Source organism: Megascapheus bottae, chromosome 25 (genome assembly GCF_031878675.1).
Source record: "Megascapheus bottae isolate mThoBot1 chromosome 25, mThoBot2.hap1, whole genome shotgun sequence".
Classification (NCBI taxonomy): Eukaryota; Metazoa; Chordata; class Mammalia; order Rodentia; family Geomyidae; genus Megascapheus; species Megascapheus bottae.
In genome coordinates this window covers 9,474,623-9,492,828 of record NC_143533.1, presented here as the reverse complement: position 1 = coordinate 9,492,828, position 18,206 = coordinate 9,474,623, and the positions used below count along the sequence as shown (strand labels likewise).

General features: G+C 41.5%; 1 protein-coding gene across 2 annotated transcripts in view; it reads left to right on the top strand.

Annotated features, from left to right (window-relative positions):
- The window catches only part of Trip4 (thyroid hormone receptor interactor 4), a 51,869-nt gene extending 33,663 nt beyond the window's left edge, over positions 1-18,206 (top strand). The window contains exons 12-13 of one of the 2 annotated variants that reach the window (XM_090358198.1): positions 11,178-11,280; positions 18,126-18,206. In XM_090358198.1, coding sequence (XP_090214324.1) covers positions 11,178-11,280; positions 18,126-18,193 — 171 coding nt within the window. In that variant the 3' untranslated portion in view covers positions 18,194-18,206. The remainder of the gene's footprint in view (positions 1-11,177; positions 11,281-18,125) is intronic. The other variant, XM_090358199.1, reaches the window with a different exon arrangement.

Sequence of the window (18,206 nt, the reverse complement as noted above, 5' to 3'; positions counted from 1 at the left end):
CAGCCCGGGCATAAAAGGCCCTGAGAAATTGGGGCTTGGCTCAAGGGTAGGGCAGTAGCCTTGAGCTCAGGGACAGAGCCCAGGCCGAGTTCAAGCCCCATAACCCACAAAAAATAAATAAATAAAAAATAAAGAGAAAGGAAGAAAGAAATATTTATGTTTTGAGACAGTATCTTGTTAATTTTAGGGGGATAGCCTTAAACTCAAGTTTTTCTTTCCTCTGCCTTCTAAGCAGAGATGATAGAATTGCAAGTATATACCACCATGCTTTGTGTGTGTGTGTGCGCGTGCGTGTGTGTGTGTGAACTCAGGGCTTGAGGACTATACCTGCTATAAGTCAGATACCACTTGAGATACTAAAAGAAAAAAAATCCACCCTAAGTTCTGCTCTCAGATATCTAAAAGGTAAATGTATTATCAACCAATTAAAAATAGGTGAAGATTAACTGTTTTGTTCTTATCCTTTATTTGTGATGCTGGGCATTGAACCTGGAGTCTCACAATGCTATATAAATGATGTGATGTGGTATTCATCTACATTCCCAGGCGAAGATAACTTTTTTTTTTTTTTTTTTTTTGCCAGTCCTGAGGCTTGAACTTAGGGCTTGAACACTGTCCTTAGGTTTTTTCAAGGCTAGAGCTCTACCATTTCAGCCACAGTACCACTTCAAACATTATGTATGTGGTACTAAGGAATCGAACCCTGGTCTTCGTGTATGCAGGGCAAGCACTCCGCCACTAGGCCAAACTCTTGGCCCAAGATAACTATTTTTAAGATTATTATGGGGTAGTGCAAAGTTAATACTCAAGCACAAGGACTACATCACTGCATAGTGAAATGCTGGAGGTTCAAGAGAGAAATAAGACAAGTCCAGCACCAGTGGCTCACTCCTATAATCCTAGCTACTCAGGTTTGAGGATTGTGGTTTGAAGCTAACCTGGGCAGGAATGTCTATGAGACTCTCTAATTAACCACCAAATTGTGGAGCTGAAGCTCAAGTGGTAGAGCGCCTGCTCTGAATGAAAAAAAAAAAAAGCAAAAAAAAACTATGGGAGAGTGTGTAGGCCCCGAGTTCAAGTACCAGGATAGGGCACACACATACACAAAAACAGAGGCAAGGGGCCGGGAGTTTGGCCTAGTGGTTAAAGTGCTTGCCTAGCATGCACGAAGACCCGGGTTCGATTCGTCGGTACCACATACATAGCAAAAAGCCGGAAGTGGTGCTGAGGCTCAAGTGGTAGAGCTCTAGTCTTGAGAAAGTCCAAGGACAGTGCTCAGGCGCTGAGCTCAAGCCCAGGACTGGCAAAAAAAAAAAACCAAAAAAAAAAACAGAGGCAAAAACCTAGATAAGGAGTGAAGCTTTTATGAGAACTATGAGACAAAGTCTTTGGTATTGGAGTTTGAACTCAGGGCCCTCTGTTCTTTTGGGTTTTTTTGTTGTTTTGTTTTGCCAGTCCTGGGCCTGAGCTCAGGGCCTGAGCACTGTCCTTGGACTTTCTCGAGGCTAGAGCTCTACCACTTGAGCCTCAGCACTACTGCTGGCTTTTTTCTATGTATGTGATACAGAGGAATCAAACTGGGCATGCTAGGCAAGCACTCTACCACTAGGCCAAACTCCTGACCCAGGGCTTTCTGTTTTCCAGGCAAGTGTTTTACCATTTGAGTCACATGCCAAGTCTTTTTGTTTGTTTGCTTATTTTTTAAATTTTATTTGTTTGTTTGTTTATTTTGTGGGTCATGGGACTGTCCCTGAGCTCTTCAGCTCAAGGCTACTTCCCTACACTTGAGCCAAGCCCCACTTCCCATTTTCTAGAGGTTAACTGGAGATAAGAGTCTAAGGTCCTTTTGTGCTCCGGCTGGCTTTGAACCTTGATCCTCAGATATTAGCCAGCTGAACAGCTAGGATTACAGGTGTGAGCCACCCTGCAGGCTCTATTTTATTTTTTTAATTAGCTTTCATTACTTACATAGAGGGGTCTTCTGTTTATTTTTAGGATAGGGTTTCCTCAAACCCTTACCTTCATTTTATGCCTCCCCCAAAACTGGGGTTATAGATATGAGCCAAGATGTCCAACCTATTTTATTGCGATGGGGGACTTGCTAACCTTGTTCCTAGGCTAGCCTGGACCTGTAGTCCTCTCAGTCGCCTCCTTTGTTTGTTTTTTCCCAGCAGAGAGTCTTGCTGTAAAACCCAGACAGGCCTAGAACTTTCACTATTGTAGCCCAGTTTGTCTGCAACTTGAAATCTTTTCTGCCTCAGCCTCTTGAGTATTATGATTAAGGATATGCAATACTATTTCAGTGACAGGCAGTCAATAATACATGTGAAATGCATGCTTATATTCTGACTAATAAAATCTTAGGAGATAATTTGTTACTTTTATGGTGCTAGACTGGATGATAAATGAAGAAGGTTGAACAGGGTGCAAGAAGACTGCAAGGCCACAGCAGATTTCTTTCAAATCAAGGAGGCCTCTTTGAAGCACTGGTTTATTTCAGTTTAAAAGATAAATTGAGGGGCCAGGAGTTTGGCCTAGTGGTTAAAGTGCTTGCCTAGCATGCATGAAGACCCGGGTTCGATTCCTCGGTACCCCACATACATAGCAAAAAGCCAGAAGTGGTGCTGAGGCTCAAGTGGTAGAGCTCTAGCCTTGAGAAAGTCCAAGGACAGTGCTCAAGCCCTGAGCTCAAGCCCAGGACTGGCAAAAAAAAAAAAAAAAAAAAAAGATAAATTGAAGCCCGTGTGGTGGCTCACACCTGTAATCTTAGCTACTCGGGAGGCTGAGATCTGAGGTTCAAGATTCAAAGCCAGCCTGGGCACAAAAGGACCTGAAACTCTTATCTCCAGTCCACTTCTAGAAAACTGGAAGTGGGGCTTGGCTCAAGGGTAGAGCGGTAGTGTAGAGCTGAAGAGCTCAGGGACAGTGCTCAGGCCAAGTTCAAGCCCTGTGACCCACACAAAAAGAAGGTAAATTGAGTGCTGGGAGTTTGGCCTAGTGGTAGAGTGCTTGCCTACCATGCACAAACACCCAGGTTCAATTCCTTGATACCACATGCATAGAAAAAGCTGGAAGTGGTACTGTGGCTCAGGTAGTAGAGCCTTAGTCTTGAGAAAGCCCAAGGGCAGTGCTTAGGCCCTGAGTTCAAGCCTCAGGACTGGGGGGGAAAAATAAAGATCGATTCTACCTACATTAAACCTCTGGCATTTCTCCTCTCTTGTATAATTCCACTGGCATCATCCTAAAAGAAATCCTCAGAATCACTGTACTTCAATCCATCTTTCACACTACTAGCAATGAGTTTTCCTCAAGCAAGGCTCTTTATCAGTTACTGCCTCATAAAAACCAGCAAGGCTCCCGCTCCCTCTTCCACAACTCTCACCACAGAAATAGATCTGACCTTTGTAGCCTATCATTTAAATTAGTCTATCATCTGACCACACCTACCTCCATTCTTATTCCCTGCTTCTCCTGCACTCACTTCCTTCAATAAACTGGCTTGCCACCATTATCCACACAGGCCCCAAATTCTCACTTGTGCCTTTCATCACATTGTATCCTTTCCTTGGATTATACTTTTTTTTTCATATATTTTTTATTGTAATTAATAGAAGGATTACATGATATTTGCCAGATAGAAGGTGCATTAATTCACATACATTGATACCCTTTCACATGTCTTGGTCCCCATTTCCCTCCCCCCTACCCCCACCCAGATTATACTTTCTTATACCTAAGTAAGGCCACTTGAAGTACAAAATCCTAATTTTACTATTTACTGACTATCATTACACACATTATTTTAGCTCTCACTTTTGTTTTGGTTGGAGACTGGGACTTGCATTTTTGCTCATTGGCTGGCACACTTCTGATCCCTAACTCTAAGTTTTCTCAGCTATACAAGAGAGTAAACATTATATCTTGCTTATTTGTTGTAAAGTTAAAAAATAATATATAGCCAGGCATGGTGGCTTAGGCCTGTAATCCTAATCAGAAGGCTGAGATCTGAGGAGGTTCAGAGCCTGCCCTGACACAAAAAGAACTGAGACTCTTATTTCCAGTTAACCTCTAGAAAATGGGAAGTAGGACTTGGCTCAAGGGTAAAGAGGTAGCCTTGAGCTGAAGAGCTCAGTGACAGCACCCAAGCTGAGTTCTAGCCCATGACCCACAAAAATAAAAAAATAAATATCACCATGGCACATAATAGCAGATCAAATATTACTACTTATTACTGTTGTTCAAGGTTAATTTAAAGCCATCTTTTAAGAAAGTCTTTTGGGATCCACCCAATGAGAAATATGTTTTCTTTCCTTCAAGTCCTTAAAGGCAGTCTGCTTCTGTCTTTGCCCCTGTCTGTCTTTGTCACTCAATTGTTCTCTTTCTCCCTCTCTCTCCCAGTATTCCAGTATCCTTTTTCCTGTCTCCTTTTTGATACTGGGCACATGACATGAGTTAGGCCCTGGCATATGAGAGTTTAACTATCTGACTTTGGGGCAGCTGACAACTTTATTCAGCTCTAGTCAGATACAGAAGTCATCTAGTCCATGTATTCAGAATATCATGATTAGTATGGTATTGAGCTATAAGAATAGAATACTTTTATCTTCCAGTATGGGTTATCCTGTGAATACCTTGGAGTTGCTTTGAAGAAAAGTGTAAACGTGAGCCATTTAACTGAGAACACTGCTGCTTTCAGAAAGTCTTTCTTGGATCTCTCCTGTTTGTGGCTTCTGTCTTTGTCACACTTCCTTCTCTTTCTGAGTATTATCACCTTGATCTTCTTTGGAGTCAGTTTTCAGCTAACTAGATTCCAGAGCCTGATTGCTTGTCCTATCTAGTTCCCTAAAATTCAAGCCAAGAAAACCTGCAGCATGTACACATTCTTCATCAGTGAGTTATTTTTTCAACTGTTTGCTTTAACTGTCTTCCTTCTGAAGACAGGTAGAAGTTATATAGGTCATCTGGGGATTTATTGTGAAGAGTGACATAGTGGAGGCTTTCTGAGTTGGGCAAAACTGCCTGATTGGCTCTAAATCTTAGTAATGACTGAAAAAATACTAATCTCTTCTTTTTCTCTTATGAAAATGGCAAAAGTAATGTTTTCTAGATGGCTGGTAAATATTTCCCTTGGGTGGGGAAGAAAATGGCTGTTTAGTAGTTAATTACCTGTTATGTTAGACAGCTATGAAACTTATGAGGCATGAAGGAAGAGTAGTCCCAGCTCCTCAGGCTGGAAAGAAAGTGATAGGCAGTATTACAAACACCAACAAACAACCTGAAGAGTTCCCTGGCTGCCTGCCTCCCTCCCTCCCTCCCTCCCTCCCTCTCTTCTTTCTTCCTTCCTTCCGTCCTTCCTTCCTCCCTCCTTCCCTCCCTCCCTCCCTCCCTTTTTGTGGATTGTGAGACTTGAATCCTGGGCCCAGGCGCTGTCTCTTCAAGTCTAGCTGCCCTATCCCTTGATCCATAGCTCCATTTCCAGTTTTCTGGTGATTAATTGGAGATAAGAGTCTCAGGAACTTCACACCTGGCGTCTTTCTTTTTTTTTCTTTTTTTTCTTTTTTTTGCCAGTCCTGGGCTTGAGCTCAGGGCCTGAGCACTGTGCTTGGACTTTCTCAAGGCTAGAGCTCTACCACTTGAGCCTCAGCACCACTTCCGGCTTTTTTCTATGTATGTGGTACCGAGGAATTGAACCCGGGTCTTCATGCATGCTAGGCAAGCACTTTAACCACTAGGCCAAACTCCTGGCCCCGTCTTTCTTTTTTAAATTAACCAAATTTGGGTGTTTACTTGATTTTAAAATTGGTATTCAGTAACATATCAGTGATTTTATTGGGCCATATCAGTGATCTTTAGCCTACCGTCTTCCTTAAATTACTTGAGACATCAGATCTTATCCACATTCTTTACCAAGCTCTTAATTTACTCTCTCTGGGTCAGCTGCATTTTCATCTTTGGACTTTCAAAACAAAGGTTTCTTTGTTATACCCCTGACTTGTTAGTGTGGAATGTGCTCTTAGGTGTCTAGGCCCCAGTGGAGGAACTGAGGCTCTGCCAAGCTGTCTTGACTTAATGTATTTGATAAGGCAAACCAATGACTTCTCCCAGTGTACAGGCCTTCCTTTCTCTACTCTAGTGCTTTGTTTTTCACCTTGGTTTCTTGTAAGCCCCAGAAGGTCATTGGTAGTACTGGGAAAAGGAGTGTTCAAGGCCAGGAGTTTGGCCTAGTGGTAGAGGGATTGCTTAGCATGCATGAAGACCTTAGGTTCGATTTCTTGGTACCACGTACATAGAAAAAAGCCAGAAGTGGTGCTGAGGTTCAAGTAATAGAGCTCAAGTCCAGGACTGGCAAAAAAAAAAAAAAAGGGGGAGTGTTCAAAGGAACTTGGTTTTAAAATTAAATTGGGAATCCTGATCTTAAGAGGGTTTTGCTGTGTTTTTCCCAGTTCTGGGGCTTGAACTCAGGGCCTGGGCACTGTCCCTGAACCTCTGTGCTCAAGGCTATCACTCTACCATTTGATTCACTGTGCCACTTCCAGCATTTTCTTATTGGAAATAAGAATCTCTTGGACTTTTCTGCCCAGGTCAACTTTGAACTGTGATCCTCAGATCTCAACCTTCTGAGCCACCAGTGCCACCAGTGCCCAGCTTGTTTGTTTTTATTTTTACTTTTTGTGTGTACTGGGGTTCGAACTCAGTGCCTCTTAGTCTCACTTAGTTTTTCCAACTCAAAAGTGGAACCATGCTTCCACTTCTAGTTTTTATTTATTTTATTTTTTGCCAGTCTTGGGCGTTGAACTCAGGCCCCGAGCACTGTCCTTGGGCTTTTTTAAGGTTAGATCTTTACCACTTGAGCCACAGCACCACTTATGGCTTTTTCTATGTATGTGGTACCAAGGAATCAAACCCGGGTCTTCATGAAGTGCTAGGCAAGCACTGTTACCCCTAGGCCAAACTCCCGGCCCTCTCCTTCTACTTTTTCCTACCTATATGAACTCTGAGCCTGGGCCTGAGCTCTTTTAAGACTCAAAGCTAGCACACTACCACTTGAGCCATAGTTCTGGTTGTTTTGTTGCTTAAGTAAAGATAATAGTCTTAAGGACTTAACAGTTTAGGCTGGTTTTGAGCCGTGTTTTTCAGATCTCAGCTTTCTGAGTGGCTAGGATTATAGGTGTGAGCTACCAGGCTACAGGCAGATATTTTTTACTTTGAGGATGAAGGAGCTCAACACATTTGGTAAATGTAGAAAAAGAAGAGATGAAAGTCCTGACCCCTGCCACACTTTTAGACAAGAGATAGGGAACAACCAGCATAGTAACAAACCCTGGCAAAGAATGATATATCCTGGTGGTCAAAGAAAGAGAGAGGCAAGCCAGCTGCTGGTGGCTCCTGCCTCAATAGCTCCTAGCTATATAGGAGGCTGAAATCTGAGAACTACGTTTCGAAGCCAGGAAAGTCAGTAAAATGATGATTTCCAGTTAACCACCAAAAAGCCAGAAGTGGAGATCTGGTTCAAGTGGTAGAACATTAGCCTTGAGTGAGAAAGCTAAAGGACAGCACCCAGGCCCTGAGTTCAGTTACCAGGATAGACTCAAAAATAAAGAAAGAGAGAGGAGGGAGGGAATGAAAGCGAAGAAGGAAGAATTGGAAAAAAGAAGGGAGGCTACAGCAGTTCTGTCAGACAGGGGATATGGATCAGTGGTGGAGCCCTTACTAGAATGTGCAACACTGAGGTTTGGTCTTCACTATCAAGTTTTACAGGTTGAACAACTAAAACAACAACTGAGCCAAGCACTGGTTGCTTGCACCTTAATCCTAGCTACATCAGAGGCTGAGATTTGGGGATTGGGATTCAAAACCAGCCCAGGCTGGAAAGTCCTGAGACTCTTATCTCCAATTAACCACCAGAAAACTGGAAGTGAACCTGTGGCTCAAAGTGATAGAGTGCCAGCCTTGAGCAAAAAAGCTTAAAGACAGTGCCTATGCCCTATGCTCCACAACCAACAACAAAAACCAGAAACAACTGATATGTGACCATTCAATTTATCAACATGGAGGTCAGCAGTGACCTTACAAGAACAATTTTGGTGAAGGAATAGGACTGTCATGACTTAAAAAAAAATACAGTTGAAGACAGTACAGATGGATAGTCTTCAGGTGAATTCTATTGTAAAGAGCTGAGAGCTGCATGCAGTAGTTCATGCCTGTAATCCTAGCTACTCAGGAGGCTGAGATTTGAGCATCATGGTTCAAAGCCAGCCTAGGCACTAAAGTCTGTTTAGACTCTTATCTTCAATTAACTACCAGAAAACCAGAAGTAGTGTTGTGGCTCAAGGGGTAAGGCCTAAGTATTGAGCTGAAGAGCTCAGGAATAGCACCCAGCCCCAGAGTTCAAGTTCCACAACTGACCAAAAAAAAAGCCAGGTGAGGGTGGCTCCCTCCTAGCTACTCAGGAAATCTGGAGATCAAGGTTAAAAGCCAGCCTGAGCACAAAAGGACCTGTCAAGGGTAGGGTGGTAGCCTTGAGCTGAAGAGTTCAAGGACAACACCCAGGCCCAAGGGTAGGGCAGTTGCCCTGAGCTGAGGAGTTCAGGGACAGTGCCCAGGCCCAGGGGTAGGGCAGTAGCCTTGAGCTGTAGAGCTCAGGGACAACGCCCCCCCAGGCCGAGTTCAAGCCAGCCCCATGACCCACAAAAAAAAAAAAAAAAGTTGGGAAATGGGATGGCTAGCTGGAGGAAGATGTAGGATCTGGAAAGGTTTTTGTTTTTGTTTTCCGCTTTAGGGCAGACATTACAGAATGTGTATTAATGGGATCAATCCAATAGAGAAAGATTTATCAAAGTTCAAGAAAGGGAAAGAATGGCTGAGATTATTTGTAGTTTGGTTAAAAAAAAAAAGCTATAAAGTCTAACAGTCCTATGATACTCTCTAATGCATGGGAGGAAAAACAGGAGAATTGAAGTAATTATGACCTCTGCTCTTTTGGCTTCTGTTGAAGATCTCCATGGGGCCGGTGTGGTGGTAATGCTTGCTCTGGAGTCTGAGTCAGGAGGATTGCCTATATAGGGAGACCCTTCTTTTAAAAAGGAGAAAAAAAATATATCATTAATCTCAGTGCTTACTTGTGCCAACACACTTCAGCAAAGATCTTGTACAGACCATGTTTCCTTTTTAATGCCCAGCAATAACATCAGGGCCTTTCTTCTGTCCTAACTAGTGAGTGGATATGGAAACAAGCAGGTTTACCTTTCTGTGGTATTACTGTGGCTAGTACTTAATATTAAGCTTTTCTTTTTTAAAACTAAAGTAATACATACTTGTCCCAAAATCTTGTCTGAACTGGGCACCAGTGGCTTACCTCTATAATCCTAGCTTCTCTAAGGAGGCTGACATCTGAGGATCAGAGTTTGAAGCCAGCTTGGACAAGAGAGACTTTGAGATTCTTTCTTCAATTAACTACCAAAAAGGCAAAAGTGGAGCTGTGGCTCAAATGGTAGAGTGCTATCCTTAAGCTAAAAAAAAAAAAAAGCTTAGGGACAGCATATAGGCCCTGAGTTCAAGCCCTAAGACCAACATACTCCGTTTTCCTCCAGGATTACCGCTTCAGAGTTGTTGGTAATGAAGTTTTACTGTTTTTAAAAGGTATGTGTATGTCTGCTTGTCCTGGAGCTTGAACTCAAGCTCTAGACAGTATCCCTGAGTTTTTTATATGCTCAATGCTATCCCTCTACCATTTAAGCCACAGTCCCACTTCCAGCTTTTTGGTGGTTAACTGGAAATTAGACCTGGCTTCACACTGCAATCCTAGATCTCAGCCTCCTGAATAGCTAAGATTATAGGCACAAGCCACCAATGTCCAGCCAAGAGATTAAAAAAAATCAGTATATGATGGTTGTACTAGGGGGAAAATATTGAATTGTGACACTTTAATAAGCACAACGTACCAGATCAAACTCATCCCTCTATCTCTCTCTCTCTCTCTTACTCCTCTCCCCTTCTTAAAACAAATTTCAGCAAGTTCCATTGTTCTATTTTCATAAATACAAATAAAGTACTTGAACCACATTCATTCTCTCCATTCATCTCCTCTCTCCCACCAGAACCTGCCCCCAAATATAGCCTGTTTTACTTTCTTTACTTCCTTTTCCCCATTTCTAGTATGTATTACTTGTACAAGGTGTTTTCCCATGATAATTCACACATGCATATATTATAATTTAGCCAGATTAACCTCATCTATTTCTCTTTCTGCATTCCCTCCTACGAAGCCTATTTATACTTTTACTACTGAGAAATTTGCGTTTTCTTTTCTTAATTGAAACCTCTATTTTCACTTTAGACCCATAGCTCTTAACAGATAATAAGAATGGAAAGTAATTTCATACCTTAGATAGCTGAGGAGGAAAATGTTTCTGGCAGTTAGGTCTGACTCAGATGCCTATCAGTCATATTTGTCAAGTAGGCTAAACATAAGACATCCCAAGATAAGAAATAATAAAACCAGATCATTTCAGCATTCCTGGGGAACATTTTCTGCCAACCAATTTACTTAGATTATGACTACCCATCCTGTACAGTCTTACCTTTAGTTCCCTATCTGTTTCACAAAAGGAATAAAGGTCCTAAGTATTCAGGGAAATTTGTTTTGTGATAGGAGATCCAAAGGAGATTTGTAAATAGTTTTCAGAATTGCTCTACCAGTTACCTTTCACCCTAAGTAGGTCTGGAATTCATCCAGCAGAACAGCTTTTGCATGTCCATACCTCTCAGAATGAATCACCTTCCCTTCAATGAGAGAAATGATATGTATACTGTTTCTGGCAAATGTTTCACAAAAACTTTCCTTAAGTCTTCCTCTAGGTTCACCAAAACCTAGAGTGTGCCAAATGTTCCCGAAAACTTTTGAATCTCCCCGTTCCCAGTTGCTTGTATGGAAAGGAAGGTCAGTTCTGACTCTCCTGGGTAGATAATAGGCATCCAGAGTAGGCAGACAATAGGCCACATAATACTGCGCTATGGTTTGTGGAAAGGTGGTTTCTTCCTGTTTTGTTAAGCATAATCCTCTTTATTTGGGAAGTGGAGTATATTCTGAAGCCAAATGTGAAGGTGAAATCTGGGACGTCCCTTGAGCTCTTTAAAATTTAGAATTTGTCCCAACTAGTCTAATTTATATTTTGCAGTTTCCAGATATGAGTCAAGAATCTGATTCTCCATTTGTTTTCATCTGCAAAAATCCCCAGGAAATGGTCGTGAAGTTTCCTATCAAAGGAAATCCAAAAATCTGTAAGTTGGTAGTCTTTGATGGTATAATTTTCTTTTTTGGTCTTTCGTCTTGTCTTACTTTGTTAAAAATAAATAAATAAAAAGACTCTGTGGGGGCCGGGAGTTTGGCCTAGTGGTTAAAGTGCTTGCCTAGCATGCACGAAGACCCAGGTTCGATTCCTTGGTACCACATACATAGAAAAAAGCCCGAAATGGTGCTGAGGCTCAAGTGGTAGAGCTCTAGCCTTGAGAAAGTCCAAGGACAGTGCTCAGGCCCTGAGCTCAAGCCGAGGACTGGCAAAAAAAAATAAATAAAAATAAAAAGACTCTGTGCTATGTTCAGTGACTCCCTAATATCGAGAAGAATAATACGGTTATATAACTTTAATGGTACATTAAGTACAGTGTAGTCTTTCCAAAGTAAACCTTGATCTATAGTTAGCGGCATGACAATCACTCTAAACTTCCATTTAAGATCCTATGACATTAAAATGTTATTTGTTACTGAGGAGGGCATGGTGGCACACACCATAGAGTGGAAGTGGTAAGCCAGTGCCAAGGCAATAATGTCATTTATACATTGTTCTTCAGTATTTAACTCAAGATTAAGACTGTGTGTCTGTGTCTGTATCTGTGTGTGTGTGTGTGCATGTGCTTGAACTCAAGAGTCTGAGGACTCCTTTAGTTTTTTCATTCAAGTCTGGTACTCTACCACTTGAGCCTCTGCCCCATTTCTGGCTTTTTGATGGTTAATTGGAGATAAAAGTCTTGTGAACTTTCCTGCCTGGGCTGGCTTTGAACTACTGTCCTCAGATTGAGTAGCTAGGATTACAGAAATGAGCCACCATGCTTTCTCAAGGTTAGAGCTCGACCACTTATGCCACAACACGACTTCCAGCCTTTTCTATATATGTGGTATTGAGGAATTGAACCCAGGGCTTCATGCATGCTGAGCAAGCACTCTACCACTAGGCTAAACTCCTGGCCCCTCCCATTTAGTTTTATCAGCTACTGGTTGATACTTTTATGTTCCTGCTGTCCCATTGTGTGAACTGGGTGATTCTGGGGCACACATTGTCTCCCTTGTACACAGCTCAGCCTCACCCTGTATGTTGATGACTAGCCATTTATTAAGTCTGTTCTCAAGAAAATACTTCTTATATCCAAATGTTAGCAAAATCTAGCAAGTATTAAAACACAGACTCCTGGGCCAAGTGGTACTGATGGTTATCTTTTGTGTGTGTATCTGTATGTCTGTATGCGTGCTTGAACTCAGGGACTGGGCGCTGTCCCTGAGCTCTTTTGCTGAAGACTAGTTCTCTACCACTGGACCACAACACCATTTCCAGCTTTTCCTGTTTATGTGGTGCACAGGAATCGAACTCAGAGCTTCATGCATGCTAGGCAAACTCTCTACTACTAAGCCACCTTCCCAGCCCTCAAATGTTACTCTCTTTTCTTAGGTTTTGCTTGTGGCATTGTATTCCTTCATCCGCAACTTGTTTTGGGCCCTGTTGGCAGCTCTAGTGGTAGGAGGAAAAGATGCTCAGTCTTTGCTCTCAAAGCACTATGGCTTGATCTTTGGTTCCAGTTCCCTTTTCTCTGTTTCCTCTCATATCTTGGTTCTCATCTGTTCCCTAAGCTTATATGAGAAAATGTTCTGGGTAAACAGAGTTTAGATAAAATGTTTTATTTTAGTACTTTCGTTGCTCTGATACCCACCTTTAGTATATATATGGCCTTTCTTTTTCTTCGAAGGCTTAATAGAGATTGAAAGGAATAATGTTCTTAAGATAAAGCTTTAATAGCATCTTGTCTCTTATAGTTAGAGGTAGACTAGACAAAGTGAAATATTGGTCAGAAACAATATGTAATGCTTTTTGTTGTTGTTGTCACCAGTAATGTAGCTTGAACTCAAGGCCTGGGCAGTGTCCCTTAGCTCTTCCACTCTAAGCTAATGCTCTTATTACTTGAGCCACAGTTCTCCTTCCAGTTTTCCTGTGGTTAGCTGGAAAAAAGAGTTTTATGGGCCATGCTGACTTCAAAGCAGGGTCCTCAAATCTCAGCCTCCTAAGTAGCTAGGAGCTAGGTATAAGCCATAGGCTATAATTTATTTTTGATGGCGCTAAACATTGAACTTGGACATTTTGTTTGCTAGAAGAGTGCTCTATTACTAGCCTATACCTCAGCTGGGAAATTTTTTTTTAAATACAAATGGTTGCAAATGCAGTTTTATGCCTTATGTGGAGCATGTGAAAATTTCTTTTTTTTTTTTAGGTCTGAATTTCTCGGCTACTCTTTTTTTTTTATATTTTTTATTGTAATTAATAAAAGGGTTACATGATATTTGCCAGATAGAAGATGCATTAATTCACATACATTGATACCCTTTCACATGTCTTGGTACCCATTACCCTCCCCCCCCCCTGAAAATTTCTTTTTTTCTTTCTTTCTTCCCTTTTTTTTTTTTTTTTTTGCCAGTCCTGGGGCTTGAACTCCAGGCCTGGGTGATCTCCCTGAGCCTCTCTGCTCAAGGCTAGTACAACAGCTTTTTCTAAGTAGTTTATTGAAGGTAAGAGTTTCATGGACTTTCCTGCCCAGGCTGGCTTTGAACTGTGATCCTAGTTTCTTATTTTGTAAAGTCGCCATTGAAGACAGAAATTAATTTGCCTACTCTTAACTTGTTTGTTCATATGGGTTAATTTTATTTGAACTGGTTCCATTTGATGTTTTTTACCATCAGACTAGAGTTTTCTGAAATTTGAGAATATTCTTATACACTAAGGCTTTGAAAATGTGGGGAGAAAACCTGATTTTCTCTCTCTCTCTCTCTCTCTCTCTCTCTCTCTCTCTCTCTCTTTCTCTTTCTCTCTCTCTCTCTTTCTCTCTCTCTCTCTTTCTCTCTCTCTCTATAGATAGATAGATAGATAGATAGATAGATAGATAGATTTTTATTTATTTACTTTTTTGTAAGTCCTGGGACTTGGACTCAGGGCTTAGCACTGTCCTTAGGCTTTCTCAAGGCTAGTGCTCTACCACTCGACCCACAGCACCACTTCTGACCTTTTCTGTGTATGCAGTACCAAGGAATCGAATCCATGGCTTCATGCATGCTAGGCAAGCTCTCTTCCTCTAGGCCATGCTCCTGGACCCCCTAATACTATTTTTAAAATTTTAAGATGAAGAATATGATAAAAGGAGCCTGGCTCAAGTGGTAGAGTGCCTGCCTTACAAGTGTGAGGCCCTGTGTGCAAACCCTAGGCTACCAATAACAACAACAAAAAGACTTGTCTGGGATTGTATAGCTACTTACTGATGACATTAGACCATAAGTAAGAAGCACAACGAGTACTTTTGTCAGCTCTTTTATACATGTTAACCTTCATATCCATGAATTTGACTATCAAAGAATTGAAAATATTGGAAATTGTACTGAGAATGGATGGACTTTCCTCTAAACAATACAGTAAACAATTATTTATAGTACACTCTATTGTACTCTCAAGCAATGATTTAAGATGATTTAAAAGTGTACTGGAAGGTATACCAAGATACTATGCCAGTTTTTCTTTCTTTTTTTTTTTTTTTGGTTGGTCGTGGTGCTTGCACTGTGGGGCTGGGAGCTGTCCCTCATCTCTTTAGTGCAAGGTTATTGTTCTACCACTTGAGCCACAGCACCACTTCCTCTAGTAACACTTAACAAGGAAAAAAGGTGGAGTTTTTTTTAGGGGGAGGGGAATTACAGGAAGGGGCCTGGTCTTGGGGTTTGAATTCAGGGTTTGAGCGCTGCCCCTGAACCGTTTTTGTTTTGCCAGTCCTTGAATTCAGGGCCTGAGCACTGTCCCTGAGCTGCTTTTTCTCAAGGCTAGCATTCTACCACTTGAGCCACAGCACCACTTCCAGCTTTTTCTGTTTTTGTGGTACCGAGGAATTGAACCCAGAGCTTCATGCATGCTAGACAAGCACTCTACCACTGAGCTACATTCCCAGCCCATATTCCTGCGTTTTTGTACTCAAGACTACCACTTGAGCCACAGTTCCACTTTTGGCTTTTTTGGCAGTTAATTAGGGATGAATCTCATCTGACTTTGTTTGGTAGTCTGTCTTCACACCTTGATTCCCAGATTTCAGCCCCTAAGTAGCTAAGTTTACAGATGTGAGCCACTAATGCTTGGCTAGTAGAGTTTTTTTGTTTTATGGGTTTTTTTTCCTCCTTTGATTTTATAATTGAGTACACAAATTTAACAGAAGTTATATTTTGTTCAAATCTTTCTGGCCCTAGATTTCTATTCTTTGCACTTTATCAGATTGCCTCAGGAACACATTATTCCAGTTTGCTCCTTATTTCAAGGGTATAATATCATTGAGATGGAAGGGGCTTTCAGGACTATCCAGCTTCCTATTAGAATTGAAAAAAAATTAAGGGCAAGAGTAAGTAGGAAGCATCCTCAAGGTTATTTGGCTAGAAGTAGTCCGAGAGATAGAAACAACTTATTTGATACAGAGAGCCAGACGTCTGGCATCTTGAATAGAATTCTAAATTCTGTCTTAGCTTGTCCTAAAAATCTGAATAAGACATAATATTTATTTGTACTTCTGAATTCTACCACCTTTTACAATGTATTTATCTAATAACTGCTGGTTTGGGTAACTGTATAGTCCCCGTAATATAAAGGATTTAAAATTTATAGGTCTGCCTTCTTTGTTTAATTCATTTGATGAAAGCATTTATCCAGCACTTACCATTTGACAGTCACTATGGTAATGTTCAAGATACAAAGAAAAACTTGCCTTGTAATAGAGTTCTTTTGCCAAGTTACTGGCACATGTTCAGATTTTCAGCCAAGCAGCCTACAGAATGAAAGAACTAAATCCCTGGGAATGCCCTCTGCTCTAAAGCTCAAGTTAAAGTCAACAGCACTTTGATTGTTGTGGATGGCATTCGAGGTACCAGGAATGGATCCGGGGAAGCCTTAGATGCAGGTGTATCTGTGGAGAGAACAGGGGAAGAAAACAAGGAAATGTCTAGATGTTGGTAGCTCATGCCTGTATTTGGGTAGGGAGTTTGGCCTAGTGGTAGAGTGCTTGCCTAGCATTCATAAAGACCTGGGTTCGATTCCTCCGTATCACATACTTAGAAAAAGCCAGAAGTAGTGTGATGGCTTTAGTAGAGCTCTAGCCATAAGAAAGCCCAAGGACAGTGCTCAGGCTCTGAGTCAAGCCCCATGACAGAAGGAGAAGGAAGAGGAGAAGGAGAAGAAGAAGATGTTTGTGGTTCAAGGCCACTCTGAGCAAAAATCCTGCTCAAGCCATAGCTGAATACTGTTGTCATATACCTGTCATCCTAGCTATGTATGTGGGATGCTTAGAATGGGAGAATAGTGGTTTCATGCCAGCTTTGGCAAAGAAATCCATAAGGCTCCATATCTCAGCAGAAAAAGTTGGGCATGGTGGAATACCTGCTTGTCATTCTAGCTACAACTAGAAGTGAAAAACAGGAGGATCTCAGTGAGAGGGAAGACCCCGCTTCAAAAATAATCAGTTTGAAAAGGGGCTGGAGAGGTGGCAAGTAAAAGAAAGGAAAAAAAGTAAAGAAAATTTTAAAAAAGAAACCTGCTAGGGTGAAGTTATTTTTCTACATTCTCCTTCTGCAGGAGTCAGTATAGGTACACTTATCCTAATTGGACAAAGGAAACTATTGAAATCCACTGAAAGGGATGGATTAAATGCTCCATCTTTTAAGCAGTGCAATGTGCTGTTACACCCAATTTCCCAACAAATAAAAATGGCAACACATGGGTGGCACTAGATGTAGTGGATGTGGGTATAGGCCCATAACATGCCTGACTACTCTCATGGTATACCCAAGTCTCTCTTTTTTTTTTTTTTTGTGCTGAAGCACAAAGAAATTGTTTGCTTTACTATTGAGTCAATAGAAGCTATTTATGGGAAAAAGAACATTGGCTTTCTAGCCAGATAGAAATTCTTAATCTTTTCTTGATGAAGCTGATGGTGGCTTACTAGTGCATCACATTCTCTCTTGGTTTCTCTGAGAAGCAAGAGTTCAAAGGCCATTTGAGTAAAACACCTCACTGGGGTCCTGAAGGTTGCTTTCCCCCACCTCCGCCCCTCCCTTTTTTGATGTTAGGGATCCAACCCCAGGGCATTACAGGGGAAAGCTCTGTCACTGAGCCACATCCCTAGCCTTCTTTTCTAAGTTTACCATTTAGAGGAGTCACACAGCCTATGACCTTTACCCTTCTTTGCTGGTGATAGGGGCCCTTTGTAAGCAAAGCATTCATGTGGATTCTACTCCACTGTTTCAGATCACTCCCCCTATTAAAGTCTGTAGCTGCCATGGGGTGAGCTGAACTGCTTTTCCCACTGTGAAGGAGGGTCATGTATTATGCTCAGCCGGTTAACAGGTCAGTGGAATGAGTTTCCCACTGTGTGAAATGCTTTCCTTTATTATACTGTGTATTCTTAAAAAGTTTGTCTGGGCTTCAGTCCCCCAGAAAAAGAAGGTGCTTCTTTTCTAGTACCTATAAAATTGGAAATAGGAACTTAGATTCTCTAGATAAATGCTCAATTTGTGTCTGTGTGTACAACCAGCCCTCCCTACTTCCCTCCCCCCAGGCTTGTGTGTGCATGTCCCTCTCTTTATACAGTGTTTCCACTATATTTTCCCTCATTCTTACAAAATGAAATGAACTGAAGTTTGGAAGTGTCTGAGTTCTGCAGCAAGATAATTGAATGTGACAGGGAACACAGTAACCAGAAGACCTGGGAGGCCAGGCAAGATTTGCATTGCAAATCGAAAAATAAATAAATAAATAAATAATAAGACTTCTTTTTCTCCCTTACAGGGAAACTGGATTCCAAGATTCATCAAGGAGCAAAGAAGGGGTTAATGAAGCAGAATAAAACTGTCTGACCCTGGAGAAAGG